General features: G+C 46.6%; 1 protein-coding gene across 1 annotated transcript; it reads left to right on the top strand.

Moving 5' to 3' along the window:
* Positions 1-15,848: 15,848 nt before the first annotated feature.
* LOC123165410 (peroxidase 5) lies at positions 15,849-17,275 on the top strand. The gene is made up of 2 exons (XM_044583048.1): positions 15,849-16,250; positions 16,346-17,275. The coding sequence occupies exons 1-2, from the start codon at positions 16,011-16,013 to the stop codon at positions 17,129-17,131; spliced, it is 1,026 nt and encodes a 341-aa protein (XP_044438983.1). The 5' UTR covers positions 15,849-16,010; the 3' UTR covers positions 17,132-17,275.
* Positions 17,276-18,353: the final 1,078 nt, after the last annotated feature.

An 18,353-nucleotide genomic window follows, 5' to 3' on the forward strand; every position in this document is an offset into this window, starting at 1 on the left:
AGTGCAAGCAGGCAATGACTTCACGAAGACAAACTATAAGTAAAGAGAGGGAGAGGATAGAACCAGTCACTTGGTGAGGACAAAGGATTTCTTGGACCAGTTCCAGTTGCTGTGACAACTGTACGTCTGGTTAGGGAGGCTGAGATTCAACTCAGAAGACCACGTCTTCACCTTATTCCCCTTGAGCCAAGGACACCCAGTCCTCGCCCAATCACTCTGGTAAGTCTTCAAGGTAGACTTCCAAACCTTCACAGACTTCGTTCACCGGCGATCCACAATGACTCTTGGATGCTCAGAACGCGACGCCTAACCGGCTGGAGGATTCACAGTCCTCAAGTGTAACAAGTCTTCAGGTCACGCGGACAGAAAGACTTCAGTGATGCCTAACACTCTTTGGCTCTGGGTGTTTGGGCTTTGTCCTCGCAAGGATTTCTCTCTCTCAAAAGCTTCGGAGGTGGGTTGCTCTCAAACGACAAAAGCCGTGCACTAACTCTGAGCAGCCACCAATTTATGGTGTAGGGGGTGGGCTATTTATAGCCACTAGGCAACCCGACCTGATTTGTCCGAAATGACCCTGGGTCACTAAGGAACTGACACGTGTTCCAACGGTCAGATTTCAAACACACGCGGCAGCTTGACTTGGGCTACAAGTAAAGCTGACTCATCCAGCTCTGGATAAGATTTGCTCTCATTGTCTTCGCTCGAAGACATAGGATTTGGTTGAGCATCACTTCAGTCACTCTGACTTTGTTCACTGGGACCCCACTTAACAGTACGGTGGTTCCTATGACTCAACAAAGAAGAAAAGGAAACAACGAAACAACTAAGTCTTCGCGCTCCATAGTCTTCACACGATGTCTTCTCATGTCATAGTCTTCAATGTGAATATCTTCACATACCACCATTGTCTTCAATGTCTTCATACATTTTTAGGGGTCATCTCCGGTAGGTAAACCGAATCAATGAGGGACTACTACCTGTGTTATCCTGCAATTCTCACAAACACATTAGTCCCTCAACCAGGTTTGTCGTCAATACTCCAAAACCAACTAGGGGTGGCACTAGATGCACTTACAATCTCCCCCTTTTTGGTGATTGATGACAAACTGGTTGAAGTTTTCAACGGGGATAAAAGTATGTGAAATTGTAAAGGATAAAGGTATTGTCTTCATAAGTAGCAAAAGGCTCCCCCTGAAGATGTGCATATAAGTAATTTGCTTTTGGAATGCAAATGCACATGGCAGGTTGTACTTGTGGAGATCCTCTTCAACTTATGAAGACAATTCATCATGCATGATTTGATATAACGAAGATAATGACATGCATAATGAAAAATGGACGTCTGCAATATGACTTAGTGCGGGATTTATCATCGCACATGCGGAATTTATCATCGCATCACAGAATAGCAGAAAACGTAGCAGACGACCATCAAGTTTAAGTGTTACAACTCAAAGAACCAAATGTATCAAAAGCGAGAGTTGTAAACACTAGGCAAAATATAAAGCAACCGCCCATATGGACCCGCTTGAAGACTATCAACTCATATGCTTCTCCCCCTTTTGTCAGTAAGGACCAAAAAGGTTTGAAGACATAGAGCCTCTACTCGTTCCCAGAAGGAGTAGGTGAAGCTGCAGGGTCGGCGTCGGGGTTTGGCGGTGCAGAAGAACTTGGTGCAGTGTCGACACGCGCTGAAGTTGGAGGTGGTGAAGTAGCATCATCTTGGTCATCTATGACTCTGGCATTCACCGTTGCAGCTGAGGAGGAATAGTCAGAGTCTTCAAGAGAGGGAGTTCGACGCAAGACAACATTCCTTGGAGGAGTGGAGTCAAACTTGAATCTTTCAGTGAAGCCATCGTCTTGAAGATCTGCTTCAGCACTCAGCAATGTCAAACTCTTCCATGACCTCCGACAGGTTTCATGGGTGACAAAGGCATTCTTGGTGGCAAGGTTGCGAATGCGATTGACATCCACCAAGAGGCTTTGCATCTGTCACTTCAGCCAGTAGTGATGCTTATCCTGTTTCTGATGCAGGGCAACGAGAAGCTCTCGGTCATTGAGAACACGAGATCGCTTCCGAGGCCTTTGAGCAATAGTGCTTTCAGTGGCTTCAGTTTGAGCACGGTGAGGTAAGCGTGTATTGCCAGCCAAAGGATAAACACGAGTGACGGCCTGGACTCCTTCAATGGGCTGTGTGAAGCTTTGGTGATCAGCATTGTGAAGACAAACAGGCTCCTTGGCAGGCTCTGGGTATATGGCTTCAACTGACATATCAACCTCTGGCAAAAAGATCAGATGGTTGCGAGCAGAAGGCTGATAGTTGACAGCTGAATGAAGCTTGATAAGGCGCATAACCCATGGAGCGTAGAACTTCAGACCAAAGAGATCAGAGCCTGATGCAGCCAATTGCCTGATAAAGAAGTCTTGAGCATTGAAGCTGATGCCATCGAAGATATAGAAGACCAATGTCTTCATCGCTCCTTCAAGCTTCGCTGCAGAAGAATGTCCCTTGATGGGCCATAGAGTTCGCCTTATGATATGATAGATTGTGCGGGGCAGATACTCTAGGTCTTCAACAAAGAACTCTCTTGGGTATTCAGCGTCGCGTGGCAGAGGCTTCATCATGCTCAGCATTTGGCTCATGTTGGGCTCTGGCTTCTGAAAGATGCTCTCCAATGCATTGCGGTGAAGCTGACAACCAGGCTCAAGAGTTCACCTGGAGTGGGCAGGCCAGTTAGCTCAATGATATCAAGAGCTTTGGCTTCATGATGGACATTGCCTGTCATCCACTCAAGGACCCAAGTCTTCGGATCCCTGTTGTAGCCGCGAATGTGGAGGGTAGCATAAAATTGTAGCAGAAGCTCTTCATTCCAATGCTCCTTATCAGTCACAAAGTTCAGCAGACCAGCATCATGGAAGCAGTCAAGGGCTTCTTCAAGGCAGGGCAGTCCAGCAATGGCTTCAGTGTCTAGACGCATATGAGGGAAGATGCGCCCTTGATCATAGAGAACACAAGAATAGTAGCTGCGCTGCTGATAGCTCCAGAACCGATCAGATGAAATCCTTGGCTTGGAATAGGGGTTCTTGGCACTATCAAAGAAAGTGTTGTGCGCAATGAAGCCATTTGCATTGAATGACCCTGGTGAAGTTGCAGTACCTGGAAACCTGGGCAACCTTGGCTTCGGCTTCTGGACCTGAGGCCTGTGCTCGACATGATAGTCAAATTGCGGACCAGCAGCAGGTGGAGGAACCAGAATGGGCCATCTGACAGTGACCAGCTGACCATGATCATATGCTTGCTCGATGGTGTGTGGCCTTGGAGGCGGTACAGGAGCAGTGGCAGTGGCATTGACTTCAGGCTGCAGATTTGCATCAGGTGCAGCATTGGCTTCAGGTGCAATCACTTCGGGCACCACATTAACTTCAGGCGCCACATTAGCGTCAGCCATGACAACGTCATTGGCTTCAGTGTTGGTGTTGGTGGTCGCCTCAATGTTATCAACCTCCACTCGAGTAGCTGGAGGGTCGGACACGTTCTCCTCGAGAACAACTTCAGGGTTGGTTGGGGGTGTAGCAACACGTTCTTCTTCATCTCTTGGCTCTTCTTGTTCATCGGCTGATGCAGCCGGAATATCTTCAGCCGCTTTGGCTTCAGACTCGGGATGTTCGCAGTAGGAGAGGCTTCAGGAAATACTTGGCGTGATACTGATTGGTGCTCTTCTCCTTCTGGAACACTCGACAGAGTGACTTGTGGCCTTGGTCCTTTACGAAGCCTGCGGAACGCTGGCGACGCTTGTGGAGATGGAGTAGGTTGGGCCTCAAAGTCATCATCTTCAAGCACCGGAGTGGTGACTTGAGTTGGGGGAGTAGTTGGTGTTTCTGCTTGACGGGGGGAGTCTTGAGGGTGATCAGCCCATGAATCATCCTGAGCGATTGGCGTCAAGGGACGACCAATGCTGATGAGTTCGCTGTTCGTGAGAACAGGCGATGATACCACATTGTGCTCGATCTGAGGAAGGACTTCATCATCTTCTACATTGTCTTGGGGACCAATGTCTTCAGCTGCGGTGGGGTTGACAGCTGGAATGTCTTCAGCTTCAGGAGCCTCTGGGGAAGCAGGCTCATGAACTATCAGTCGATGCTCTTGTTGTGCAGATGCAGGATGAGCAACAGAAATTGGCTCGACGACAAGGGGCTCTGTGGGAGCAGCCCGATCTTTCTTCTTGGTTTTACGCTTCTTGGCAGGTGGAGCTTCGTCAGTGGTGTTCTTGGTCTTGCGCTTTCTGGCTTTGGCTTCAGCTGCCCTTGTTTTCTGAAGCTCTGAAGCCACTGTGGGGACCTTAGGCTTCACGCCTGTCATACTAGCGGGGAAGACAATGCGAGGTTCTTCCCGCCTGGATGTATCAGCTTGGTCCACAGCAGGCTTCTTCTGCTTGGCAGCCATCTTGGGGTCGATGCCAGGACGCCCAAGTGCCTTGCGCTTCTCAGCTTCATTGTAAGCTTGAACACACTTGGCAGCCAGATGCTTCATGCGCTCTCGAGAACCTTTGGCTTCATCACGTTTCTTGTGAAACGCCTCCTTGAGCTCATGCATCATTGTCTTGAAGTTTTGGACGTCTGTCACACTGAGCTTGGCCATATGCTTCTTGAACTGAGCCTTTTCATAGTCAATCTTGTGCTTCAGTTCAACGATTTTCTGAGCTAGAGCCAGCTCAGGAGCAATGGCGCCATGGAAGGAGACGCTGAGGCCAATGGGGAGTTGCAGATCATCAAAACTGAGGTTTGGGCTATCAAACCACTCGTCAATGAACTTGTTCAGGATGTCCACATCGAAGAGGGGAAGATCATTGAAGATTTCCGCCTCTTGCTCACTCTTTATCAGCAGCTCAAGAGCATCATCAGCAAGATCGTCGTCACTCGACAGATCAATGGCATCGTTCTCATTTCTTAGAATAGCAGCAGGGGTCAGTGCTTGACCAGTGGTGTGCATGGGCTTCTTTTTCTTCTTCTCAGACTTGGAGATGCGTGAGAGATCTTCAGACTGCACACTTGGTGCAGGAGGAGCAGTGGCCAGAGGCTTCGCTCGCGAAGCTCTGGGTGCAGTAGAAGGCTTCGAAGCCTTGGGTTTCTTCAGCTTCTTTGGCTTCGGTGGTGCAGGCGTTTCGTCAAAATCAGCGTCATCTGCAGAATAATCCACGGCAGTCCCTTGAACCATAATGTGAGTGATGAGACCTTCTAAGTTGTAGAAGGGCCCAACAAGATTGGGTTCAGCTTCGCGTGTGCCATCGGCACGAGGAGCAGAGGGACCTGGGTTGAAGTCTAATCCCCGCGACTTCTTGTTTTCTTTGGCCGAGTTCTTGGCAAACTGAAAGTTGCGCTTGAACAGATTATCATCACGACACCATAGCAGAGAAGATGGGTCGGCATCAGCAGGCTGTGGTCCATGGACCATGCAAGGGTAGAAACCCTTGATCAATGGCTTCAGCTCTGGACCTGGGTGGAAGATTTTTGTACAAGATGTCTCCCCAAGGTCGCTTGATGGCATTCTTTTCAGCATATTCCTGGGTCACGAACCTGTACTTGAACCATTGTTCTGCCCAATATCTTCGAATCCATTGGATTCGTGTTTTGCGCTGATTGTAGTCCTCCTCTGGATCTGTCTTGTATAGCTCATAGAGGTCAGGTGGCAAATCTCTTGATGTTCCCCCACGGCGCTGTCTGCCTCCCTTCCTTGCTGACTTATCTGTTGCCATGAAGTTCAGACTGAATGGCTTCAACACTGTCAAAGGCTTCCGTCTGCTGGTCAGACAGGAACTGGCTTCGGGAGAGTTGATATGATGCTGTAAGAATTCTGCAAATGAATGCAGACTATGAGAACCAAGGGATTCTCCCACGGACATGTACCTGTGACAGCATTAGAGATGCGAGGGAAGGGGAAGAGGTCATATGCATTCTCAGAAGATTTTGAAGATAAATCAGTTTAGAAGACATTGACCTCATAGCGCGAAGACATTCACTTATATGTTGAGAGTTGGTTCCAAATTTGTATGAATCCAAGAATAGGTACAAGTGAGGAATCTAACTACGTGTGAAGCATAAGTGAATATACTAGGCATCATATGAGATGCAGAACATGATAGATCCAAATTTGTGGAGGCAGAAACCACTTTTGGTAGTAAGGATGAATCTATAGGATCAAACAGACAGTAAAAAGAGGGTTTTAATTTACCACACGATGAACTGCTAGACGGAGTAGAAGATGAGGCCGAGCAGTTCGATCTTCCGTGCCCTAACTTGGTGACGGAGGACACCTACGGCAGCGGCGGAGAAGGCGATGTCCACGACCGAGGTCGCGGCAGCTAAGCGCTTCGTCGCCGGCTTCGTCGAGAGCTAGCGGTGGTGCTAGGGTTTGTCGAGGTGGGGAGGTGGAAGAAAGATTTTGACCGCGATTGGATGTGCATTTATAGGGAAAGGGACGGCATAGCGCAATTACGCAGGTGCCCCTGGCGGTTCACATCTGAGGGACACGTGGCGAACATGCAACACATTGGGAGTTGTTCCATGTTCCCACGCACGCCTGAACTGTCGGGTGGTCGTTCTGGCTTCTCCGGGTTTCAGGCAGTAAGAATTGAGCATTTAAAACAGATTTAATGTTTGTCTCTGTATCTTCTACTGACAAGGACGCAGAGAAGACATTAGACGGTTTCAATAGAATGCATATGATTTGGACAGATAGAGCTTGAGGTAGGAAGCATAGAGAGGTTAGGGTCCGATCACATTCACTTAGTCCAAAAGATTCAAACGAGAAGACATAGCTATAAGTGAATGCTGTAGAGGACAAAACACTAATATATGTATATATCAAAATAAAACCAAATCAACATTGTGAAGATAAACATGAAGTCATGTTAATGTTGAAGAAAAACTAAATGCGAAGACTTAGCAAATGTAACGCCATGAGAAAAACACTTCAAATGAAGAATTTGGTGGTGGCGTTACCCACCGTATAGGAAGTATTAGACCCAGACACGGCGCACAATTATCGTGGCGCTCCGAAGTCAAATTCCGCATTAATGTATTCACACTCATAGTGTAAGCCTTTATTGATTGAAGACATACATTACTTCGTGTGTTGCACATCTAAGTCATCAACATGCATAAGTGTTAGGATGTGTGCCTGATCACAGGACATTCGAGGATTCCAAGATATTTAGCTCACACCGCAACTTGCAAAACCTTTTCTCATCCAAGGGCTTTGTGAAGATATCTGCCAATTGCTCTTCAGTGTTGACGTGTATGATATCAATATCTTCCTTCATGACATGATCTCTGAGAAAGTGATGACGAATTTCAATGTGCTTTGTCTTCGAGTGCTGAACTGGGTTGTTGGCAATCTTGATGGCGCTTTCGTTGTCGCAGTAGAGTGGTACTTGTTTCAGATGGATGCCATAGTCCTTGAGTGTTTGCTTCATCCATAGAAGCTGAGCGCAGCAAGATCCAGCAGCAATGTATTCAGATTCAGCAGTGGAGAGTGATACACAGTTCTGCTTCTTTGAAGACCAACAGACAAGTGATCGTCCCAGAAAGTGACATGTGCCTGATGTAGACTTGCGATCCACCTTGTCACCAGCATAATCAGCATCCGAGAATCCAACTAGATCAAACTCTGAGCCCTTTGGATACCATAATCCTAATGTTGGGGTGTAAGCCAAATATCGAAGAATTCGCTTCACAGCTAAGTGATGCGATTCCTTTGGTGCCGCTTGGAATCGAGCACACATGCAAACACTAAGCATGATATCTGGCCTAGATGCACATAAATAAAGTAAAGAACCAATCATGGAGCGGTATACCTTTTGATCGAACTCTTTACCATTGGCGTCAGGACCCAGATGACTCTTGGTTGGCATTGGCGTCGTGTAACCTTTGCAGTCTTGCATTCCAAACTTCTTCAGGCAATCTTTGAGGTATTTCTCTTGAGATATGAAGATGCCATTGCTTTGCTGACGAATTTGAAGACCAAGGAAGAACTTCAGCTCACCCATCATGGACATCTGATATTGCTCTTGCATCATGTGTCCAAACTCATCACTGTATTTCTGGTTGGTGCAGCCGAAGATAATGTCATCCACATATATTTGGCACACAAACAGTTCACCATCATATGTCTTCGTGAAGAGTGTGGGATCCAGGGAACCAGGTTTGAAGCCTTTGCTCTTCAGGAAGTCTTTGAGTGTGTCATACCAAGCGCGAGGGGCTTGTTTGAGGCCATACAGTGCCTTGTTTAGCTTGTACACCATATCAGGATGTTTTGGATCTTCAAAGCCAGGAGGTTGTGCAACATACACTTCTTCTTCAATCTTGCCGTTGAGAAATGCACTCTTCACATCCATTTGATACAGCAGGATGTTGTGATGATTTGCATAGGCTAGCAATATGCGAATAGCTTCAAGCCTAGCCACAGGAGCAAATGTTTCATCGAAGTCAATCCCTTCAACTTGAGTGTATCCTTGAGCAACGAGACGAGCCTTGTTTCTGACAACTTGACCATGCTCATCTTGCTTGTTGCGATATATCCATTTTGTGCCTATTATGTTGTGCTTGCGGGGGTCAGGACGCTTGACAAGTTCCCAGACATTGTTCAGCTTGAACTGTTGAAGCTCTTCTTGCATAGCTTGAATCCATTCAGGTTCCATGAAGGCTTCAGCAACTTTCTTGGGTTCAGATATTGAGACAAATGCAAAGTGCCCACAGAAATTTGCTAGCTGTGTTGCTCTTGAACGAGTGAGTGGACCAGGCGCATTGATGCTATCAATTATCTTCTCAATCTGTACTTCATTTGCAACACGAGGATGAACTGGACGAAGATTTTGCTCTTGCTGATCATTGTCATCGTTAGGAGGATTGTCTTCGGGCTGAGCATTGTCTTCAGGTTGATTAGGTGCAGAAATGATAAGTTCCTCTTCAGGCTGTGCTTCATTGGTATGATTTCTCCAGTTCCCATGAGCTTGATGGATTCACTAGGTGGAACTTCATCTAGCACATTTGGCAGGTGCTCTCTTTGCGAGCCGTTAGTCTCATCGAACCGCACATCCACAGTTTCAACCACTTTATAGTGAAAGAGGTTGAAGACTCTGTAGGAGTGCGAATCCTTTCCGTAACCAAGCATAAAACCTTCATGTGCTTTCGGTGCAAATTTTGAAGTGTGATGTGGATCCTTGATCCAGCACCTAGCACCAAATACTCTGAAGTAACTGACATTTGGCTTCTTACCAGTGAGGAGTTCATAGGATGTCTTCTTCAGAAGCTTGTGAAGATAAACACGGTTGATGACATGGCATGCAGTATCAATAGCTTCAGGCCAGAACTTTCTTGGAGTCTTGTATTCATCAAGCATCGTCCGAGCCATCTCAATGAGTGTTCTGTTCTTGCGCTCCACGATGCCATTCTGCTGAGGTGTGTACGGAGCTGAGAACTCATGAGTGATGCCCAATGTATCCAGGTAAAGGTCGAGGCCGGTGTTCTTGAACTCTGTGCCGTTGTCACTTCTGATGTGCTTGATCTTGACGCCATAGTTGTTCATGGCACGGTTGGCGAAGCGTCTGAAGACATCCTGCACTTCAGTCTTGTAGAGAATTATATGCACCTACGTATATCTTGAATAATCATCAACAATGACGAAGCCATAGAGACAAGCAGTAGTAGTGAGAGTAGAGTAGTGAGTAGGGCCAAATAAGTCCATGTGTAGCAGCTCGAAGGGTTGAGATGTCGTCATGATTGTCTTCGAGGGATGCTTGGCCCTTGTCATCTTTCCAGCTTCGCAGGCACCGCACAGATGATCTTTCTTGAACTTGACGCCCTCGATGCCTATGACGTGCTTCTTCTTTGCGAGTGTGCAAGTTCCTCATGCGGGCATGCCCTAGCCTTCGATGCCAGAGCCAGCACTCTGAAGCTTTTGCTAGAAGACATACGGCAAGCTGTGGTCCTGCTGAGAAATCTACCATGTACAGATCATCTTTCCGATACCCTTCAAAGACTAGAGACTTGTCAGATTCCATTAGTACAAGGCAACGATATTTTCCAAATATCACAATCATGTTCAAGTCACAAAGCATTGAGACAGACATTAAGTTGAAACCAAGGGATTCAACAAGCATCACTTTATCCATGTGCTGATCCTTTGAGATTGCAACTCTACCTAGACCCAATACCTTGCTTTTACCAGTGTCAGCAAATGTGATGTGACTCTTGTCAGATGGACGTAAGGTTGAGTCCATGAGAAGACTTCGATCACCAGTCATATGATTAGTGCATCCGCTGTCCATAATCCATTCTGAAGCATGAGGTGTCATACCCTACAGTACAGTTAGGGGGATAGGCTTCACCAAGAGTATTGTGAAGCATAAACATTTGACGCACAAGAGGATTATCAAAGCTCAGATCAAGATTAGGACTGATAGGATGATTGGCAAGCGATTCAGGAACAAAATACATAGTGAGACCATTTGGGCATTTGATCTTGCGCCCTACAAGATGTTTTAGGTCCCCAGCATTAGCATCAGACGCCTTTGATTTCCGGCTGGAGACCTTTCCCTGCAAAAGAAAGTTAATTCTTCTTAACCACCCACATCTTCAGGGGTGGCTTAGAAGCAATGAGTCTAAGTGCAGCATCTGAGAACTTTGGCTTTGAAGGCCTAGCAAATAGCCTTGCACGAGGTGAATAGTACTCATATGAATAAGCAGAAAAGTTCTTAGTTTTATGAACATAGCGGTTTGAAGAAACACGCTCATATTCATAAGTCTGAGTATGATTTCCCTGCAAAACATTGGCATTAGGGTGACTCAGGTGAGTCCTGTGTCTGTATCAAGCCTTTGGACCATATGAAGCTTTTGGTCTGGGATTTGTCTTCTTTCCAGGTGGTGTCATGATGACATTCACAGGAAGATTCTCAAGACAACTTTTGGGGACCCAGATCTTCTTCATAGGTGGCCCATTCCTGCAGTTAGTACCAATATACCTGGCAAACACTTCACCATTCTGATTCTTAAACAGTTTATAGTTTGCATCAAAGGATTCATCAATGATAATAGGGTTAGCACAAGTGAAGCCAGATAAGGTGGATGGATCCACTGAAGGTCCCTTTGCAGCAACCCATGTGGTTTTGGGGTACTGCTCAGGCTTCCAGTAGGAGCCATCAACATTCATTTTCCTCTCGAACCCAACACCCTCTTTCCTAGGGTTTCGGTTCAGAATCTGCTTTTTGAGGACATCGCACAGTGTCTGATGCCCTTTGAGACTTTTGTACATCCCTGTTTCAAGCAATGTCTTCAACCTAGCATTTTCATCAGCAATAGTAGTGGTATCCTCAGCAGAGGGGTTAGTTACCACATCAACAGTTGAAGATATTGCAACAGTAGCAGCAGTAGAACATTCAGCAACAGAAGTAGCGTTATCACGCTCAAGGCATTTTAGACATGGTGGTTCAAATCCTTCCTGAGCGGGACTGATCTGTTGAGCGCGAAGTGACTCATTCTCTTTTTGAAGATCTTCATGAGCCGCTCTCAATTTCTCAAGCTCTTGCTTCCTTTGAAGATAATCATAGGAAAGCTTTTCATGAGTGGTTGAGAGCGTTTCATGACGACTTTCAAGTTCCTGGTACTTAACATGAAGATTTTTTATGTCTTCAATTAAGGACTGAGAACGGGTCATTTCCGCGTCCAACAGGTCATCGCTTTTGTCTAACAGTTTTTGAGTATGTTCCATAGCTTTCTGTTGTTCAGTTGCAATTTTAGCAAGTGTTTTCTAGCTGGGTTTGGATTCACAATCAGAGTCATCTTCACTTGATGTTTGAAAATAAGCATCGCGTGATTTTACCTTGGCACCACGTGCCATGAAGTAGTAGGTGGGAGCAGAGTCGTCCTTGTCATTAGCATCGGCGTTGCTGATGGGGCCATTGTCTTCAGTGTTGAAGATGGACTTGGCAACGTAGGCTGTAGCTAGAGCCAGCCTTGCAACGCCAGGGTCGGACTCCTCCTCAGACTCCACCTCCGCCTCCTCAGAAGCAGACTCCTCCTCTGAATCCATCTCCTTGTCAACAAAAGCACGAGCCTTGCCAGATGAGTTCTTCTTATGTGATGAAGACTTGGACGAAGACTTGGAATAAGACTTTGAGGATTTCTTCTTCTTCTTGTCATCAGAATCATATTCCTTAATCTTCTTCTTCTTCTTGTTCTCATTGTCCCACTGTGCACACTCAGAGATGTAGTGTCCAGGCTTCTTGCACTTGTGGCATGTTTCTTCTTGTAATCATGAGTGGAAGCTTCATCATTTCTTGAGCTGGATCGTGAAGACTTTCTGAAGCCCTTCTTCTTAGTGAATTTCTGGAACTTCTTTACAAGCATAGCAAGCTACTTTCCAATGTCTTCAGGATCTCCAGAACTGCAGTCAGATTCTTCTTCTGATGAGGAAACAACTTTTGCCTTCAAAGCGCGAGTTCGGCCATAGTTGGGACCATAGATATCTCTTTTCTCAGATAGCTGGAACTCATGTGTGTTGAGCCTCTCAAGTATGTCAGACGAATCGAGTGTCTTGAAGTCAGGGCGTTCTTGTATCATCAGGGCAAGGGTGTCGAACGAGCTGTCAAGTGATCTCAGCAGTGTCTTGACGATTTCATGCTTGGTGATCTCAGTGGCGCCGAGAGCACGAAGCTCATTTGTGATGTCAGTGAGGCGATCAAACGTGAGCTGGACATTCTCATTGTCGTTTCTCTTGAAGCGGTTGAAGAGGTTGCGAAGAACACTGATCCTTTGATCTCTCTGGGTTGAGACGCCTTCGTTGACCTTGGAGAGCCAGTCCCAGACTAGCTTCGACGTTTCCAGAGCACTCACACGGCCATACTGTCCTTTGGTCAGATACCACAGATGATGTTCTTGGCAGTAGAATTCAGTTGAATGAACTTCTTGACATCAGCAGGGGTGACACCTTCACCAGTCTTGGGAACACCATTCTTGACGACATACCAGAGGTCGACATCAATGGCTTCAAGATGCATCTGCATCTTATTCTTCCAGTAGGGATATTCGGTTCCATCGAAGACGGGGCAAGCAGCGGAGACTTTGATTATCCCTGCAGTCGACATAGCTAAAACTCCAGGTGGTTAAACCGAATCACACAGAACAAGGGAGTACCTTGCTCTGATACCAATTGAAAGTGCTAGTTATCGACTAGAGGGGGGTGAATAGGCGATTTTTATGAAAGTCTTCAAAACATGAGAGTTTCAAAGACAAACAATAGAAATGAACCCATTGATATGCAGCGGAAGGTAGACTACACTAAACAAGCCATAGTCAAGTATTCAATGAAGTGAAAGCTCGAAGACTAATAGCAGCTAGGTAGTAAAGATCAGGATGAAAGATAGTATGAAGCCAAACAACTATAGTAGTCACACAGTAAAGTCAAACAGGTAGTGCAAGCAGGCAATGACTTCACGAAGACAAACTGTAAGTAAAGAGAGGGAGAGGATAGAACCAGTCACTTGGTGAGGACAAAGGATTTCTTGGACCAGTTCCAGTTGCTGTGACAACTGTACGTCTGGTTAGGGAGGCTGAGATTCAACTCAGAAGACCGTGTCTTCACCTTATTCCCCTTGAGCTAAGGACACCCAGTCCTCGCCCAATCACTCTGGTAAGTCTTCAAGGTAGACTTCCAAACCTTCACAGACTTCGTTCACCGGCGATCCACAATGACTCTTGGATGCTCAGAACGTGACGCCTAACCGGCTGGAGGATTCACAGTCCTCAAGTGTAACAAGTCTTCAGGTCACGCGGACAGAAAGACTTCAGTGATGCCTAACACTCTTTGGCTCTGGGTGTTTGGGCTTTGTCCTCGCAAGGATTTCTCTCTCTCAAAAGCTTCGGAGGTGGGTTGCTCTCAACGACAAAAGGCGTGCACTAACTCTGAGCAGCCACCAAATTATGGTGTAGGGGGTGGGCTATTTATAGCCACTAGGCAACCCGACCTGATTTGTCCGAAATGACCCTGGGTCACTAAGGAACTGACACGTGTTCCAACGGTCAGATTTCAAACACACGCGGCAGCTTGACTTGGGCTACAAGTAAAGCTGACTCATCCAACTCTGGATAAGATTTTGTCTCATTGTCTTCGCTCGAAGACATAGGATTTGGTTGAGCATCACTTCAGTTACTCTGACTTTGTTCACTGGGACCCCACTTAACAGTACGGTGGTTCCTATGACTCAACAAAGAAGAAAAGGAAACAACGAAACAACTAAGTCCTCGCGCTCCATAGTCTTCACATGATGTCTTCTCATATCATAGTCTTCAATGTGAATATCTTCACATACCACCATTGTCTTCAATGTCTTCATACATTTTTAAGGGTCATCTCCGGTAGGTAAACCGAATCAATAAGGGACTACTACCTGTGTTATCCTGCAATTCTCACAACCACATTAGTCCCTCAACCAGGTTTGTCGTCAATACTCCAAAACCAACTAGAGTGACACTAGATGCACTTACAGTATCTAATTTTTCGGTGTGTTTTACCCAAAAGAAAAACAAAGATAAAAATAAATAAATATAACAGCGTGAGCAACATGCTCTGCTTGCAACTTTGCAAGAAGCGACGTAGGGTTTCGGCCGTCAGTTTTTTCTCACAACATGCTCTTTTGTGTTCTAAAATGACAAAATCCTATTTTACGGAAATTGTTTGGAAACATCTTGACCCCAACTCCTTGCGCTTATTAGCGGTGCTAGCGGCGTCTTGTCATATATTTTTCTTTGAATCAACTTGTACGTGGGTTGTCTCAACACCTTGTATCATTCAGCCGTGTTGCTTTATAGTACTCCCTCTGTAGTGATCTAAACACTCTTATATTTCTTTTTGGAGGGAGTAGTATAAACCGGGGCAAAAACACTCTTTCAAGGACAAGGATTTGGTGAACAAGTTGACCCTGGTTTAACAGTGTTGTTAGTTTTGCAGTGTTGATCCAGTTATGTAGGGTGATGTACATAATTCTTGGCAATATTCAATCACGTTGGTGCATCCGGCTACAACGAATTAGCAAAGTGTAAACCGCGTATGGCTACTTTTAGCGGCACCCTTTGGAGAATAGTACATGCATCTATCAAGTATACTACTAATGATATGATATGGTAGTATAATATTTTGGCATGCCTAAAAGGTATTGTATAAACGAAAGCAAGTCTTAAAGCATTGCATATATATAGATCATACAAACCCACACGACTCTGGCCAAGTCCTACGTACATCGCAGAGACCCTGTCAATGGTTTATCTCATAATCTGACTCATCTGCCAACTATTTCCACAAGTAACCTTCACACACCCCTTTTCTGTTAGCTGTTAATACGACTGTTTCGCCAATGATTCTGTTGCAAATGCAAAATTTGGTCGGATAGATAGTGACACATGCGTAATGTCGGCCACCATATACTTATATTTTGCCCATCTTATATTGATCAATCGATATCCCTTCCTCGCTATGGAGTACGGACAATCGGAAGAAAAGACGTTGATTTGCTCCACCATGCATGATTCGCGCATCATACACCATCCATTCGTGCCTCGAGATGCGTGCAGCTTGTCGTGATGCATGCATGCGTGGACTAGGGGCAGGGTTTCCGCTGCATGAGTACGTATGACACGCTTACGAAAAGGCCCAGTTTATTTGCTGTTAGGTGAAAAGAAGCAAAGTTATTAAAGCCATGCAGCGACGATCTGGTCTTGTTGACACGGTACACACAACACGCGGTGCCATTTTTTCCCAACTGCTACAAGGTGCATGCATATATAAACACCAACCAGTATTCTCATTTGGCCATCAACTCATCTCCACATCAACCAATTCCATCACGCAATTCCGATCAATCTCTTAAGCTTAATTAGCTTTCCAGAGCTACAGGCGATCGAACTCAACCTAGCTAGCGAGCACCTGCCATCAAAAACCGGCCATTAGTGAACCTTCGGTCATGAGGTCGTCGCCATGGATGGTGTTCGCGTCGGCAGCGGTTGTTCTGCTCGCCTTGGCCGCCTCGTCGGCGGTGGTGGACGCGTCGCCGCCGTCGAAGTCTTTGGAGGTCGGGTTCTACAAGCACACGTGCCCGCAGGCCGAGGACATCGTGCGCGATGCCGTCCGCCGCGCCTTCGGCCGGAACCCCGGCCTGGCCGCCGGACTCATCCGGATGCACTTCCACGACTGCTTCGTCAGGGTAAGCAAGAAATCCTAACACTCCTATACAGTACACCGTTAATCCATTCAACCTCTGATCTAACCGTTGATTCCTTTATTTGACGACACGTGTAGGGCTGTGATGCCTCGGTGCTGATCAACTCGACGCCGGGGAACACGGCGGAGAGGGACTCGCCGGCAAACAACCCCAGCCTACGTGGCTTCGAGATCATCGACGAGGCCAAGGCCGCACTGGAGGCGTCCTGCCCGCGCACCGTCTCCTGCGCCGACGTGCTCGCTTTCGCCGCGCGTGACGGAGCCTACCTCGCTGGCGGCATCGAGTACGGCGTCCCCGCGGGCCGCCGCGACGGCCGCGTGTCCATCTCCGACGAGGTGCTCGTCAACAACGTGCCGTTCCCCACCGACGGGGTCGACGAGCTCGTGGCCAGCTTCAAACGCAAGGGGCTCTCCGCCGACGATATGGTCACGCTCTCAGGCGCGCACACCATCGGCCGCTCCCACTGCTCCTCCTTCACGCAGCGGATACACAACTTCTCCGGCGAGGTCGGCCAGACTGACCCGTCCATCGACAAGTCCTACGCGGCGGAGCTGAGGCAGCAGTGCCCGCCGTCCACAGACAACATGAGCGATCGCACCACGGTGCCGCTGGACCCGGTGACACCGGGGGAGTTCGACAACCAGTACTTCAAGAACGTGCTGGCGCGCAAGGTGCCGCTCATCTCTGACCAGACGCTGCTTACCAGCCCCTGGACCGCCGGCATCGTTGCGTTCCACGCCGCCGTGGACAGGGTGTGGCAGGCCAAGTTTGCTGCGGCCATGGTCAAGATGGGCAACGTCGAGGTACTCACGGGCGATGAAGGGGAGATCAGGGAGAAGTGCTTCGTCGTCAACCACCACTAGACCATCACCACAAATTTATTCATTTGATTGATGGGAGACTGGCAGTTAATTTTATTATATTTTTGCGATGGACTGGCAGTTAATTTTGGTGCTTCAATATCTTGTAATTTAAATTCGCGAAGTGATTTTTTTTCATTGTTCTTACTTCTTAGTGTATGTCAAAAACACGAGTGTATAATTCAGAAGAACAAAATGTACATGGATACTATTTCTTGCTTTTCTAAAGCTGAAAAGAATTTTCTGGTTCTTTCATTTGCACGAGCGAGCAATATTTAAGAAAATCATAAGAGAAAAAAAAATAGTTGTCTGTTTGGAAACCCCTACCACTCGGCGCCAAGATGGCATCCGGAGTGAGGGGACAAAGTTTCTCCTTTCCTTCCAAACACGTTTTGGAAACGCTAGTTGGGCCTGAGATTCGAAGGTGTGTTTACCAAGGGCGAGTAGAAATTTCACTTATAGAATGCTTACAAAATATTACCTCCATTCAGAATTATCTGTCCCTGAAATTAGTGTATCTAGACCCATTTCAGCGTCTAGATACACTCATTTTAGTGATAGTTAATTCCAAACAGAGGGAGTAATAAATAAGCATATCTGTGAACAAAAGTGTTGCGCAAGGCAAGTAGAAATATGTCAATCTTAGGATAAGTCTGTGTACTTTCACAGATTACACAAACTTATATGCATTACTATATTATATTATGGAACAGGGGAGTACTCTGTCAACACCGGTTTGATAGAAGCAATGTCACCTCCCTTCTAGCCTTGCCTTAGTTCTCCTCAATTATGTGCAATCCTTGTAATGTCGATGCTATTGCACACTAAATCCATACCTAATGCTCTCTTCAGATCAGAGCATAGAGGGCCAAAAAGTCTCCAACCATTCACGTTCAACCATGATGGCTAATGATACATTCAACCAATATGAATGATGCCATAGTGGTAGAAGTAGTGACGCGTAAGTGCAATGTGTGATTTTCGGTCCAGTTGTTCTTGCCTTGTATTTTTGCGAAACTACGATATTATGGAAAGCATCCTTGCAGCCTAGCACTTCGATGATGCTAGGTACCCTAGTGTATTCTCCTTGTAAGCCCGAAAAGGCATCGGGAGACTAACTAAGTGACCATGGGCCACCTTTATATTAAAACTAAAGTCACATCCTCTCCCCCAAAGTAACTGCCGTGCCATCTGCTACATGACGATCTCCATGACTAACGCCATT

The sequence above is a fragment of the Triticum aestivum genome, chromosome 1D, assembly GCF_018294505.1.
Source record: "Triticum aestivum cultivar Chinese Spring chromosome 1D, IWGSC CS RefSeq v2.1, whole genome shotgun sequence".
In the NCBI taxonomy this organism is placed as follows: domain Eukaryota; kingdom Viridiplantae; phylum Streptophyta; class Magnoliopsida; order Poales; family Poaceae; genus Triticum; species Triticum aestivum.

Coding starts and splice junctions, on each gene's coding strand:
- LOC123165410 (XM_044583048.1), top strand. CDS start 16,011: ATGAGGTCGTCGCCATGGATGGTGTTCGCGTCGGCAGCGGTTGTTCTG. Junction 16,251..16,345: donor TCCACGACTGCTTCGTCAGG/GTAAGCAAGAAA, acceptor CGACACGTGTAG/GGCTGTGATGCCTCGGTGCT.